The sequence below is a fragment of the Dermacentor albipictus genome, chromosome 6 (assembly GCF_038994185.2).
Source record: "Dermacentor albipictus isolate Rhodes 1998 colony chromosome 6, USDA_Dalb.pri_finalv2, whole genome shotgun sequence".
NCBI lineage: Eukaryota > Metazoa > Arthropoda > Arachnida > Ixodida > Ixodidae > Dermacentor > Dermacentor albipictus.
This window is the reverse complement of record NC_091826.1, coordinates 91,289,723-91,304,255: the sequence shown is the minus strand read 5'-3', so window position 1 is coordinate 91,304,255 and position 14,533 is coordinate 91,289,723. Positions and strand designations below refer to the sequence as shown.

The 14,533-nt window shown below is 46.2% G+C and overlaps 1 protein-coding gene across 1 annotated transcript in view; it reads right to left on the bottom strand.

Moving 5' to 3' along the window:
- Positions 1–7,166: 7,166 nt before the first annotated feature.
- LOC135897685 (cell adhesion molecule Dscam1-like) overlaps positions 7,167–14,533 on the bottom strand; it is a 153,070-nt gene continuing 145,703 nt past the window's right edge. Inside the window, exons 21-22 of the mRNA XM_070541020.1 lie at positions 14,053–14,180; positions 7,167–10,641 (exon numbers count right to left, since the gene is read on the bottom strand). Of these exons, the coding sequence (XP_070397121.1) occupies positions 10,579–10,641; positions 14,053–14,180 (191 nt within the window). The 3' untranslated portion in view covers positions 7,167–10,578. The remainder of the gene's footprint in view (positions 10,642–14,052; positions 14,181–14,533) is intronic.

Sequence of the window (14,533 nt, the reverse complement as noted above, 5' to 3'; positions counted from 1 at the left end):
AAATACCCCCAAAGGCCCTCATTACGAGGGTATTACATATTCGAAACTTCTGAATAACGAATCGAATAGTCCGCTATTAGTAAATTCGAATATTTCAGACCGCCGACTGCGCCCAAGTAAACATAAAATTGGATCAAAAGCACGGTAGATCTGCAGTCCCGCAGGCATACTAGGCATAAAACATGAGAACTCGCGTAGTGGAGCAGGCTACATCGCTCAGGTAACCATACATTACAGGCTACACAGCCACCATCCGCACTATCTGAGGTGTTCTGTGCATGCGAAAGAACTACTTGTCTGCTTTCATTTGTGCTTTCAGTAAACAACGCTTCATAACGTACCACGTAATGACAGAAACTTCCTAACTTTAAGAATGATAGGATGGGAACATCGTTTTATATTAATTGTGGTAACGCCTGTTCATTATTAGAAAACTGCTCGAAAACTATTCGATTCGATTCGATTCCATTATGGTACTTTTCGATTCGTATTCGATTCGGTCTGAAAAATCACTATTCGCGCACCCATACTAAGGTTTCGATGTTGCTTTCACGAAAGCGTTTACATTCCCATTTCGTGCACTAACGTACATATAAATATGTTATAGAAACTTTTTTACACCTTAACTTCTTTTCGTATTTTGTGTAGCACAGCCCTCGCAACAACATAACTTTTGTAGTGCGCACCGTCGTCAAAACGCAATTGATTCTGTTTCAACAATACGTAACGCTTACGTATGATGCTTTTATTTATAATTACTATGGATACATTTCATGTCTCGCCTCACCTGCTCTGTGCCCCACGTGGGCGTTAAACGGCATGCAATAAAAAGAAATAACTGAATATTGATAGATGCCGTGTGAACCTGGCCTCTCGCGTCAAGACAAAGCCAGTTCTTTATCGGACAAAGAAAAAAAAATGAGTTTGGGTCGCGACCAGACGACAATTTATGAGAAAATTGTTGTCCTTTTCAACCCACTCTGTCTTTGTCGCGCTCGGTCGCGCGGTTTATAGAGTGAACGAATGCTATTTTACGTGAAGCACACCAACATCTTCGGACGCGACTGCAAGCACTGACTATAGCAGTAATACTTATTTCTGCTCCTTTGCAGGTAGATTCAACTGTCGACAGCAGCTACCAAAGCGCAGCGGCAGCGTAACACCACTCGAACCGTAGAAACGGACGTCCGCCGAACGAAGGTGATCTCTTGTGAGTACGCTTATTTACTCATTGTCTATTAAACGAATATAATCGCCCTGCTATAACTGTACTATGGAGCAAGAAGGAATATAAACAGCTTCCAGATTATATTGGAGGTCAAGCAATATTTATAAAAACGTTATGACGCTGGAGCAATGTTTGTTGGAGTGGTGTTGGCCGTGCCGCGAAGCATTAAAAAAAGAAAAGCAAGCAAGCAAGATTTGTGAAAAATCCCAGATCTCGCATGCGAAGAAGAGCCTTATTTGACACCGAGTTTCTAAGGGCTGCGCAAGGACTTCCCACATGTCATAGCTGGTGCTTACACAGTGCCTTGTGTAACGCTTGGAGTAAAAGTCGGTTGTTTCATCTCTCAACTCATTGATAGAGACCGTGATTACTCTTCGAGACATATGAGGTAAGGGTGTGCGAATAGTTATTTTTGAGACCGAATCGAATACGAATCGAATAGTGCCAAAAGCGAATCGAATATCGAATCTTTTTCGAATAGTTCTCGAATAATGAATAGCCGTTGTTGCGCTTAATTTAAAACGCTGTTTGCATACCGATATATTGAAGCTAGCAAGTTTCTTTCATCACGTAGTACGTCACGGAGCGTTGTTTATTAAAAAACCAACGGGGCATTCAGAGCAAACGAGTAGTTTCTTCACGTGTTCAGGGCTCTTCAGAGAGTGCAGATGATCGCCGTACAGCCCGTGATATATGGCTACCTGAGTGACGTAGCTTGCTCAACTACGCAAGTTCTAATGTTTTATACCTATAGGGTGTCCCGGTTAACGTTAGCCAATCAGTTCGGCAAGAAATAGATATTTAAAAACACGGTGCAAAGTACGATTTTAAGACATACGGTGGTCGGTCGTAAGAGGTCCGACGACCGCATACCTTAGGCCGTGTAATTGAATCTTTCACTGTGTGTTTTTAAAATGTTATTTTTCTTTCTTTCTTCTTTAGCTTGAGTGATTGTCTAACGTTAGCTCGTAGAGGCAGTATACAATGCTTGCAGGGAGTGAAATTTTACCGTACTTTTCCTCTAATTTAAGACTCGCGCAGCAGCCAACTTCGGTGACGAGAGCGCCCCGCAAGTTCGACCCAGGTGACGCAGAAATGTGACATAGAGCGCCACCGCCGACCACGGCATGTACGCCATCGGACTTGACAAGGCTCTCGAGCGGGAGCACGTGGCTCTCGAAGAGCTTTAGTTAGCGTTGAACGGCGAAACGCCCCGCAGCTTGTTTAGACAACTCGCGCGCGAGGGCGCTCGTGTTCCCTTTCCTTTAAAGCCCCTTAAACTTCGTAAAGTAGCGACACTCTCCTCCTCCGCCTTTACTCCTCCTCGTTTCTCTTTCACGCTCCCTCCTCGACCGCAGCGCCGCCTACACTGCTCGAGCGTCGCAACGGCGCCAACGTGCGCTCCTCGTCACTCTGTAGACGCTTCTCGAGCAAAAATGGCGCTGATGCACGGCGCGATGGCTCACGTGACGCTATTAGGCCAATAGCGACGCAGCATCGGCCTCGGCCAGAGCGCGCGAGGAGGAGGCGGCATTTTTCAAAGCGTGGCAGTACTTTACGAACTTTAAGGGGTTTTAATTTCCTTCGGCCGAGATACTGACCCGTCGGACCACGAAAGTCCTCAATCGGTAAGATATATATAGAGAGAGAAATTAAACTATACTCATCTTCAAAGAACTGGGTTCTCATTCACGAGACTTCGCTCGCCTGAAGGCGTTTCCTATCTGGCCGGCGTATGTGCGCCTAGTTTGTGCGATGATTAGACGGTTCCCGCAATGACATCCAGACGTCGACAGCAAGAACGATAGAACGTCGCGTTAGCAGACGCATGCATGTTCATCAATTTGGCACGACGCTATGATATTATACCGCCAGCCTCCGTGGGCGCATTGCGCGGCAGGAGTGAAGCGGTAGCGCCGCAACGGTAAGGCGATGTTAAAGAACTCTAGTTATTTTCTGTATTTCGTCTCGTGCGAGCGATGTTATTTTCCAGTTCCGTTACCAACGTTGTCGCGGTTTCCTTAGGGCATAGCTTGGTTCAAGTATTTTGTGCCGAAGAGTTTCCAGAAGCGCTTTGGCTCTGCAATACTAGAGCTTTTTCTTTTACGTGCTCGCACGTTTACTGTCACACCCACGCCTGTTTAAGTTATCACATTTGCACCAACCGTCATCGTGCCTGCGTGGACGATGTGCTGTCATGGCCGCTCTACCAAAGTACACACTGGTCGAACCACCTTAGTACTGTGCCCGTATACTGCCGCGCTTAACGATAGCATCGCCTTCTACTCAATACTTAAAGGGACACTAAAGGGAAACAATAAATCAGTTTAGACTAATAAAGCATTGTTTGAGAAACCTGCAGGCAGTCATTTCAAGAAAATAGTTTGAGTATTAGATGAGAAAATGAAGGTCCAAGTATCAGTATTTGAATTTCGCGCCGAAACGCCAGCGCCGGTACGTCAGCGTGACGTCAGGGATCCCAAAGTTTGTTTTCGCATTTGGGCCGCGTTGGCTGAATAAAGGTACCCGAAACTTGGCATGTTGAATATTTGGTTCCTTTAGAACACAATGTAGTCAATCTGTACCGCTATATATAATTAGTAGGCCCTAGAAGATGCCATCAAAATTCAAGACGTCACAGCCCCCAGGTGCGGGAACTCAAGTAGGCGTCGCCACCCACATTTCGTTCTTGCGCTTTTTCTGGCTTACCAGACATCTTATCGTTGTAAGAGTGGTGTTTTCGGTGTTGCAGAACGGTGATTTACTGATGCAGAAGAAATCACTTTTCACTTTAGTGTCCCTTCAAGAAGCGCAAAAGGCGGACTAAGACGTAGACGGTATTAATATATGCTGACCGTGAAGAATGCCAATATCGTTTGCGTGTTCGTTTGCCAAGGCCCAGCAAGAACCGTCGGCAACGTCCGCATTCCAGAAGCGCTGGGATTCTACTCTAAGCGTGCGGGGGCGTTACCTGGTCGGTAGTCGTGATAACCAAAATAGGTTTAGACATTTGGACACAGGATAGCCCATTGAATTGATGATCCTGTAACTTCAGAAATGAAGTAGGCAGCCTCTTCGCATAATGTCTATGTGTTGTTTGATTTGTATCTGCGTAGAAAGGAGTAAGCTTTTCTTCATCTTTCTTTTTCCTTTGTGACACGCAATTGTAAAAATTGCGTGTGGATTTCCACAGTTGTTGATTTCCTGCAGTAGTAACGATTGTGACTTATACCGGTAACCATAGAACACTGCACGGTACACGGTAGCGCTACACTGCCGCGCATTCTGTGATATTTGAATAAAACGCCAAGAGAATCTTCGGCGCGTGCAACACGCGAGTTAGCGCCCGACGCGACAGCCTGTTGTAGATAGCTGCATTCTGTTCCACTGTGGTGGTCTTTCACGTCCGCTGTCCATTCGACTCGACGCGATCGAGCAGCACGTGGCAAGCAACACAACGCTCCGCTGTGGGATGCAGGAGGCAAGCGAACGTCGGCTCGTGGCTTCCGAGATTGCATCGGTGGTTAGGCGATCTCGGAGGCCCCGCCTCTCTGCCAGCCCGCGCGGTTCGCCGCTGGGGCAATGAGTGAAGTAAATGTACGGCTTGGGCGTGATCCCCGAGGTTGTGTCGGGCAGATCTCGGAGGCCACACGAGCTTTTCACTGCCCTGAATCCCGCTTTAGAAAGGTCCCTTGATAATTTTGAAGTGGCGCCACTCTTTGAACTGTGCCGCCGCCGCGCGACCTCCTCGCCTCACCCTCGCCCCCACACCCCCTTCCCAAGGGGAACCGGTCTTACGCCCGTTTTTCTGCAGGACGATTGGTCTCTCTGCCGTTGCCCTTGAAAACGCGCGTATCTTGTGTTTTGCTTGTGTTTGTCTTTTTCGTGCGCGCCATTTTTCTCCTCGGCAGGGCTGGTTCGGCGCTTTATCTCGGCGTAGCGAATGCTGTGCGCTGTGTTTCCTGCTCTCTGTGCTAGCGCTATGCCGTGTTGTTGCGCATATAACTACAGAAAGAAGCCTGAAGATGGTTATGCAGCATTTGTGATACCACAAGGAAAGCGTGACGGCTTGCGCAGGAAGCAGTGGCTGCATAACATTGGCCGAAATAACTTTGTACCTATAAAGAACATTGTTAGCGAGGTGAGGCGTCTTATTGTTCGTATCAAATAATCCCCTCATGCTGAATTTTTAAAAATTATTCCGGCCTGCTCACTAGCGTTTTTGTTATCACAATTTGGATGTTTCATAAAAATAAGTTTGTACTCAGTATGTTTAATGTTCTGCTGGTAATTCATCACCTCGCACGTCGTCAACTGTTGTTCAGTCGGAAATGCACCTAGCACTTTAGATTCTGCTTTCGGCTGCGAACATTATTGTGCGAAGATACAGCCTCCTGATCGCACTTGTCGCGATTCTTAAGATCCGTTGCCCGTTTTAGTGAAAATCGAAAAAATAAATTGTAGAGGAGCTGTTATTTTTAGCTTACGTCAATGTGTGCGTCAGTCAGAATGCAGGCCCTGAAAAAATTAGTGGCCAGTATTCCCGTGGTATTGCAGGTGGTGAGCGCTATCTAGTCCACGTTGCGTTTTTTTTTTTAACGGCGAAAGCCTTTAAACCTGTTTCAAGGTCGCGCTGTGAACAGAAATCACGTTACCCAGGAAGACCTGAAGCGACGCAAAACATGACCAGCCGTGTATAAGATATTAATGATTAGCCAAGTTAATTAACGATTCATTAGTGATATAACAAGGTGGATTAAGATTTATTAGGGTCTATTAAGATCGATTAGGGTGTATTAAGGTGAATCCTTCGCCTTCACAGAGTGGAATGGCTCATTATTTTTTACCCTGCTTTTATTTTTCCTTGACGTTCCTTCGCCGTAAGTTCTTAGCATAAATGGGTCGGTATGGGTACAATAAGGCTATTTTCTGTGTTTTGCGCGCCGCACGCAGTGAAAATAAGGACGCCGAACGGCCGTAAACGGCAGCAGCTGTTATCGCAGGCCCGCAGCACGTGAATGCAAGACGAGCGCCATCGCGCAGTTCACGGCAACAAAAGGAATACCCACCCGAGCAAGCTTGTTGGGCGCGAAGTATTTTCTGTTCAATAGCCACTGCCCTATGGTGCCGTTTCTCAGGCGCCGCAGGAAACTTGTGCAGCTAATGTACTGCACACAAGCCACAAGCTTCTTGCGTCTCCGCGAGCAGCTTCCCCTTTCGCTGGCTGTTGGTAATGACGACGCAGTGCCGCCCTGGACCGATACACCTTTGAACGTGCCGCTCAGCAAGTGCGGTAAGAGCGCGTCTAAATCAGACAGCTCAGCAAATGCGAACACGCACCGCAAGTGGAGCCACTTACTCCCATCTCATGCAGCCCTCACCAGAAGGCAATTTAGAAGGCGGCATCTGGTGGCGGCACCATCCATATCCATCCATCAGTGAGTAAGTATGAAAGCAAATAAACAAACACCCATGGATGTGCTTGAAATAAATGTTGCCTTAGATCAATGCGCGGATGGCCGTGCGATTTCTCCAACCTGCGGCAAGCTTTTTTCGTCTATTTTCATTTCTCCTTACCTTTACCTTTTCTACATTTCCATTAAAACAAACCATCTACCCCTGTGCTTTCCTTGGCTTCATTATGTGTTCGCATCATATGTAACCTCAGCATAGGGCAGTCTATAGCTCTCGCCTTCAAAAATATTGTTTCATCATGACTGCGCCACAGTATCCCTGTATACGTTGATTCACTCAGGACAAACGTGTATGTGCTACTACTGCACGGCTGTACCTGTACGCCGCTCGTCAGTTAAGGCCAGCATGCAATCAACGAGACCATTTCCAATATTTATTTTTTGACCTTTTATGTAATCATTCGCATTGGTCTCGTACGCGATCGACATTGCGTAAGCAAGTGAAAACGCGAGAGTGCTGTCTATAGAGGGGAACATTTCCTTTATTGTCCTTCGGGCACATGTTCACAAACAACAAAAACTGTAACAAAATACATATAGTATGTACACACTTAACAACAAAAGTACGCCACATTTGGGCGCTCACCATCGAGTACCGTAGTATACTCGCTGCACAAACACGTCACAGACATCGAAATGCGCGAGATTCAGTGACTGACAAAAATTCCATCCAAAATTGCATGCTGCTAAAGTAGCTCGGTGTAAGCTTACCCTCGAAGATGTCGCGCAAGATCACACACATCACTTTTGTGTCGTCGTTTAAAAGCAAGCGGACATGGCAGCTCGGTACTATTATACACAAAGTAAACTGCATGATTGAGCGGCTCGTAAAAAACGGCTGTTTGTCTAGCCATGATGGCGAAGATGCCAGTTTGCCCGACGATTATGTTAGGAACAAAGTTGTTTTTTTTTTTTTTGCGCCTCGAAATGTTTAGCAACGCTTTATCGATTTGATACGTTACGCTTGGCTGTTCATAGCAACAACTACTTCAATTGTATGTTATTCGTGGTCGCCGCTGTTCCCGATGAAAAGACAATTGGTTTGCCGAACATTTCTGGATCACGATATTACCCGGCTGTCGTTTCGAGGCTGCGATAAAATAAGGATGCCGGTAATTTCTGTTCACGCGGCATTTTCAGAAAACATGCTGCCAAAGGCATGCTCAATGAGCAGAAGGAAGGTAATTTCAATGTTTTTTCAAAGTAAATGGCAGGTTCTTACAAACTGCGTGAATACGGAGCAGCACGCTTCAATCTGTGGAGCTTACGAGACTTCGCAACTACGCAAATGGCGAAGCGGGCGAATACAACAACAGTGGAAGAAAAAAAGAAGGTATTACGTTCGGAGCATGCCAATGAAATTCTTCAAGTATGTCTATGAATGCGTATATCAGTGGACGTAATTAGATGGCAATGTTCAGTCTGGTCGCGCTAATCACGCTGACAGCTTTAGCGCGGGGGTTTGTGACCAAAACACACAACGCGGTATGTACATGCTGGTTTGCTGTATCTTAGACACATAACTTGACACGAAATATGTCGCTTAAAATTGAGCTGCAGCTACGATTCACTGCTCAGATATCGTAGACACGTGCGTATGACAAATACTGCTGTACACCTAGAATGCTAAGTAGATAGGCTAAAGCAAAGCTGCATGGTTAGGAACGTTAATAGTAAACATACGAATAGCATGCTCTTGTCGTCCGGTCATATCGCACTGCACGTACGGACCTCAAAACCGTCAACAATAACACTGAGGTGCGTTACTATTTAGTTTCAAGCTCTGTACACTGCTTTCGCAACTGTGCATCCTGTGTAGAAAATCCTTCAGACACGACAATTTCCGTTTAAGAAAACCCCGTAAGCCTCATTAATAATCCAGATATTGATATTCTCGTTTATCAATTATCAAAAATCCGCCATTCACTATTCATTGGCGTTACAGGCCCAAAAGAAAGCATAGCGGGCAATGAAGATCTCACTGGAGATTTCTGGCCAGATTTATCGCATTTATCTAGGGCTCTTTAAGTGAATGTAGATATCAGCCGCGAACGTTTTTTGTAAGCCACCCCCCATCGATACGAGGCGCCCGTAACACCGTGCTTGGCGACTGTTGTAATCATGTTCGATTTAGGTATTACATGGTTTTTAATAAGCCCTGTAAAATTTTCATATAATGACGCTATGACACATTCCCATTTTATCACTCAGCACACATGTTCTGCCGCCGTTCCCTAGACCACGATGGTTATCAATAGAATAGGTAAGCGTACAATTGTTAGGACTGCTAAGAAAGCACAGGTGTTTTGCGACTAATAGTACTAAAACTTATTTTCGCGCGTTTCTCCAGTACGCAAAAATTAGGAAATGCGTTCGCACATTCCATGCAAGTTACACTCAAAATGCTCAGTCGCTGAGCCACGCATACCCTACCATCCGCGATCAATAGACTCACAAACACATGCCACAAATGTCACTTAGCTGCTCATGAAGCATATGTGCTAAGGTTTTCTCATTTAGTGTGAATGTGTGACTGTGTATGACTATCGTAATGTTAGTTAGCATGATTGGGGTTGGTTTTTCAACACACAACACACACGTCGTTGCAACACGACTCGCTCAGTTCCGCTGCGCTCTTGACTTGGGAAATGCACCCGTGAAATCTGAAGGCTGCTGAGCCCTATACTTGTTTTATTCCGTGTTATGTTAGGCCTGAAACACGCACGTTTCAGCTGTACCTCGAAAACGAGCCAGCATTTGCTTCTACCAGACGTAGACCAGCTACGCTGGCGAGTATAGTAAATCCAAACAGTAAGTGTTCACAAAGTTCTCATTGACTGGTACCCTGAACTCGCGGAGGCATCGTTGCTCTAAAAGCAGTGTTGGCGACTAAAAATAGGAAAAAGAGGAAATATTGCTTGACGGTAGTCGCTAGAACCCCGCTAAACGGAGAATACCTGCAAGACGTTGCGATAGCACCTGACGACATGGTGCGCTATCTTGCGCACGCCTTGGCTTCCAGCAAAGGCACAGCCATGGCCTCCGAGATCCCTGACACACCAACGCATGCGCTTTGGATCTCGGAGGCTATGACACAACCCTGCATTCCCATTTTCTCCGGGTTTGCTTAAATACTTACCTTGGTACTTTTCAGGCCGATAGAACACTAACGTGAAATTTCGTGGTACAGGGCGGACCTGGATTGCGCGGGAAAGCTATCACAAAACTTTGAATACTAAGGTGTAAGGATATGCGGCTGACCAGAAAACGTGCGATAACAGAGGATGCGCGCGAACTCCTCCAAGTCGTCTGCTTTGACGACAGTTAGACCCGAAGAACACTTATATATTATAGTCGGTCAGACGTTCCGGCAATATCTTACAAACGGAACACAGGTACGAGCGACTAAGAAAAAAACAAAAACGAAATAAATACACAGAAAAAAAAGCAAACAGAAGAAATAAAGAACATTCGCGCTTCACAGACAATCCAGGTACTTCCATGTACAGTGTGTACAGGCCTTGTCAAAAATATAAGGCTCCTCCGCGTCTTAACCATATATATGCCGTTCGACCGCATGCTGCAATTTCCGTGATGCTATTGACACTGCATACCTCCTCTGGATGCTGAGGACGACAGTTCCTTTGATTCCCCAGGGAGTCGGAACTTATGGCATGGCACAAGCACTCCCTTAAAGAGGCTGCAGTCAGCCTAACGTTAGCAGGCATCGTAGCCCGTGTGCTTTTGACAAAGCCTGTACGAAATCGATACGTGCTGAATAATCAGTCGCTGTGGTCACTTGATGCTGTGCTCCAGGGAAGCCGGGTCTGTGCGCAGCCGGCTTCGATAGCTGCTATAGGTGAGGTCCCAGAGCGGTTACACGATGTTGCGCTTTCCCTGCGTCTTGAGCCTAGCGTAACTGCCGATGCCGTCATTGATCTGCATGCGGAGAAGGGCAAAGGTAACGCAGGATTCTTAAAGCGATGGGGGCAAACAAGTCGACACAAACACAAGCGCTGAGTACGTCTTATCAATACGGCCGCGCGTCAACGCTGGTAATGCAGGAGTGGGCCTTTATCACTTGGAGACAGAGGCACATGTGGTATTACCCAAAGCTTCTCAGTTTTTACTGAACAAGGAAACGTATAGCGCGGTTGAATCGTCACCTGAAAATTTTTACTGTATATCACGGGCATTTCATATCAATGGCCTAGCGGCGCTTCTGCAAGCACTTTAGGCGTATGTAAATTTCGCACAAGTGCCACTCGTTTTTCTTTAATATCTTGCTGGGTGGCACGTTACTGCCATGTACTCGTACTTTAATAAATACAAGGACACTCCAGGCGAATTTCCGACGTCGCCGTGATGTTTCGTATCGAGTCGACGTCCGACAAAATTATATTAAGAGGAAGCTTTAGCTCGAGTGCTCCTATCTAAATACATGTAAAAGGAGAATTCGTTTTTCTCGGCAACCAGTGCACCAAATTTGACGAGGTTTGTTGCATTTAAAGGACAAACTTAAAATCTAGTGACTGTTGGTTTCGAATTTTTGATTAGGTCGTCAATTTTTTATTAAAAATTGGTAAAAATCAAAAATTTTCAAAAAACGAAACTATCAAGTTTACAACTCTGTAACTCAACCACTAAATAGGATAATACAATTATGTGAATCGCATCTAATAGTACATCTAAAGCGGACAAAATTGATATGTTACACATGAATATAAAAAAAGTTCATCATAGGGAAATACAACTTTTGCAAAACCGTTGTAACCAACGTAACAAATTCACGTAAGATGTAAAATGACACATTGAATTTGTCCGCTTTGAATGATCTAATGGATGCCGGGTACAAAACTGCGATATCAATTCTTGATGCAGAGCTATGAATTTGTAAACTTCGTGCTTCTATTTTTTTCAAATGGTCAAATATTTGAAAATCGTTTTAAGAAAATTCATGCCCTAAATCGAAATTCCGCTTCCAACAGTCACTAGAATTTAACTTTCTCTTTCAAATGCAACAACTTTCATCAAAATCGGTCCAGGAGTTATCTCATGAAAACGTTTTTGCGTTTTACATGTATTTGAATAGGCCGCGTCGGAGTTTGGCCCGAGCTAAGGCTTCCTCTTAAGTACTGCGCGCCGACCGCTGTAGATGTGAGGTAAAGCGAGCGAGCGTCAGAAGCAGTTTAAATGTTCGCGCTCTGGCGACGTTGTGATGACGGACTTTTTGCGAACTAATGTGCGTACATTGTAGCGAAAAGAGGCCTGGCTGTCACCTTCTACCGCGCTTGAGAAAAAAATCATGCCGCTCACGACTACGCTGCAGTAGCATCAAAATTTTGTAATCAAATCACTTCCAGCAACTCTAGTATTAAGTTAAATTGCCGGCTTTGGCGTCCAACAGTGCTTGGCGGTGACAACCGAAAATGGCGCCAGCCGTTCACTAGTGAGCATTGGGTTGGTGTTCGAGTCATTTTATTCCAACCAAGTGTTTTTCTGAAGATCTGCCGCATGTACAGCATGTGTACCTAGCATTTCCAACTAGTTTCCAAGAGTTTAGGTTTCCTGGCGATTTCTAGAATTTTCAGGGTTTACCTACTAAGTTTTTTTTCTTTGGCAACGCATGTTTCTGGGAAGAGGATTTCATTATGCACAATATGCTGCGCTGCAATGTGCGCTCGAATATTATTTGCAGTGGTAAATCATTTTTTCCCGAGACCTATAAAACAATCGTTTTCTCGCGGTAACGAAAAAGTTAAGGCAGTGTCACCGGGCACAGCTTTAGTGGCCGCCATCTCGTCTATGACGTCACACCGAGAGCCGCCATCTTGAATTTGGGGAACCGAAACCGAAACGATGGCGCCATTTTGTCCCATAACGCTATAATCACGAGGTTCCATCTCTATCCGTCATATTGGACTGTTACGTCATCATTAGCACCCGAATTTGGCCGCCATCTTCGATTTCAGATTCCGAAACTATGCTACAATCTTTTACTATGACGTTATAATCACGCGGTTTCAATTCTAGCCGCCATATTAGATTATGACATCGTTGGCACCCAAATTTGGCCGCCATCTTGGATTTGAGATTGCTTAACTATACCGCCATCTTTGATTATGACGTGATAATCACGTGGACTCACTTCTATACGCCATATTGGATTACAACGTTATCATAAGCACCAGAATTCGGCCGCCATCTTCGATTATGGCGTCACCAATTGGGTTGCTATTGTTTACTATGGGGGCTGCCATCTTGGATTTATTGGTGACGTCGTCAATTGGCGGTCGTCTTGGATATGTCAGTGACGTTGCTACTGAATCACCAATTCGGTATACTAATGACGTCACCAATCAATCATCAATTGGGTTGCTATTCTATTTACTATTGGGCCTGCCATCTTGAATTCCTCGGACTGAAAATTTCACACCGAATGGAGGTGCTAGCAGACCCCAAGAAATCGAGAAACGTGATGAGTAAGAGGTAACGCTCTTAGAAGAATGTTACTTCGCGCCCAATGCATCCGCGTTTGGTTTTAAAGGTGGAGGTCATATTTCTTCCTACGACCAAGTTAACCATCACCACGCTTTTTCTGCCACTGTGATGCCGACACAAGTTCCCGGCACATCGACCAAGTAGCGAGTAAGTTTAGCTTCTCCGCGAATTCCTTGCTCGAAAAACTTTTGCGGTCGTCTGTACCCCGTGTATGCGAGAACTTTGGCTGCACCACTTTCCTTTCTCCCGAACGTCAACTTGCGGCCGTACTGAAGTCGCGTCTCGAATCGTGTACACAGGGGTGTTTTTTGAATCCGGCACTGCTTGTGTAGCTTATGCTGCGTTCCAAACGCAATGCGATATTGATTTCCTAATGTGTCGGAAAAAAAACAAGGATACACAACTATAATCAACGTTTATATGAGCGCACCGCTGACTTGTGTTTGTACGTTTTTTCTCACGGTCTTTGCTTGCAGGTGTACATGCCCGTATAATCCGTATCCAAGCGAATTTTCGGCGGCGTCGTGATGTTGCATAACAAGTCGCAGTTCTATAACATGAGATCGCGTACCGCGCGCCGTATGCTGTGGGTGCGAGGTAAAAAGCATGCGAGCGTGAACCAAGAAGGATGGCGCGTACTGTATTCCCGCACGCGCAATGTTGCAGTTCCAGTGATCAAACGCGTGTAAGCCGGGGGGGGGGGGGAGGGGGAGGTGAGAGCGCGCTTCCCCGCCTTTAGCCCGGCCGTGGCTGCACATGGATGTCGGCGTGGCTTAGCGCGTACGCTGCAGCAACAGCGCCTGATGTGCCTCGCGGCGACCCATTGTGTAGATATGCAGGACTGCTCACCATTCCAGTGCGTGTGGGCGGTCCGTCCCAAGGGATGTCGTAGGCCTCCTCCGTGTTCTGGCTGTTGCGACCGTGCTCCATGGTGGGCGCGTACGAACCGCGGGCGTACTGGCTCACCAGAGGGGTGCCTGCGCCAAGGAGTACGGTGGTGAAGGCCGCTGTCACAGCACAGCGCGGATACGACCAACACCGTGCGTGTGTTCACGCTGCGCTCGAGAGTCAAGCACGCGAGTACGGCGCGTGCGTGCCGTCGCACTTATTGGGTGCATCTAATGTTGCCAGCCGCCGCGGCTTCGTTAATTTCAGCAAATGTCTAACCTCGGAACAAGATGCGTGGTAGTGGCGGTTGCTTCAACGGCACAGAACAGCGCCACCGTTTTGCATTCTTGAAGCGTTAGTGCGAAGGAATGAAAGTCGAGACAGAACAAAGAGTACGCTAGCGTGGAAAACAAGCGCTACATTTGAGAAGAAAACTCGTGCA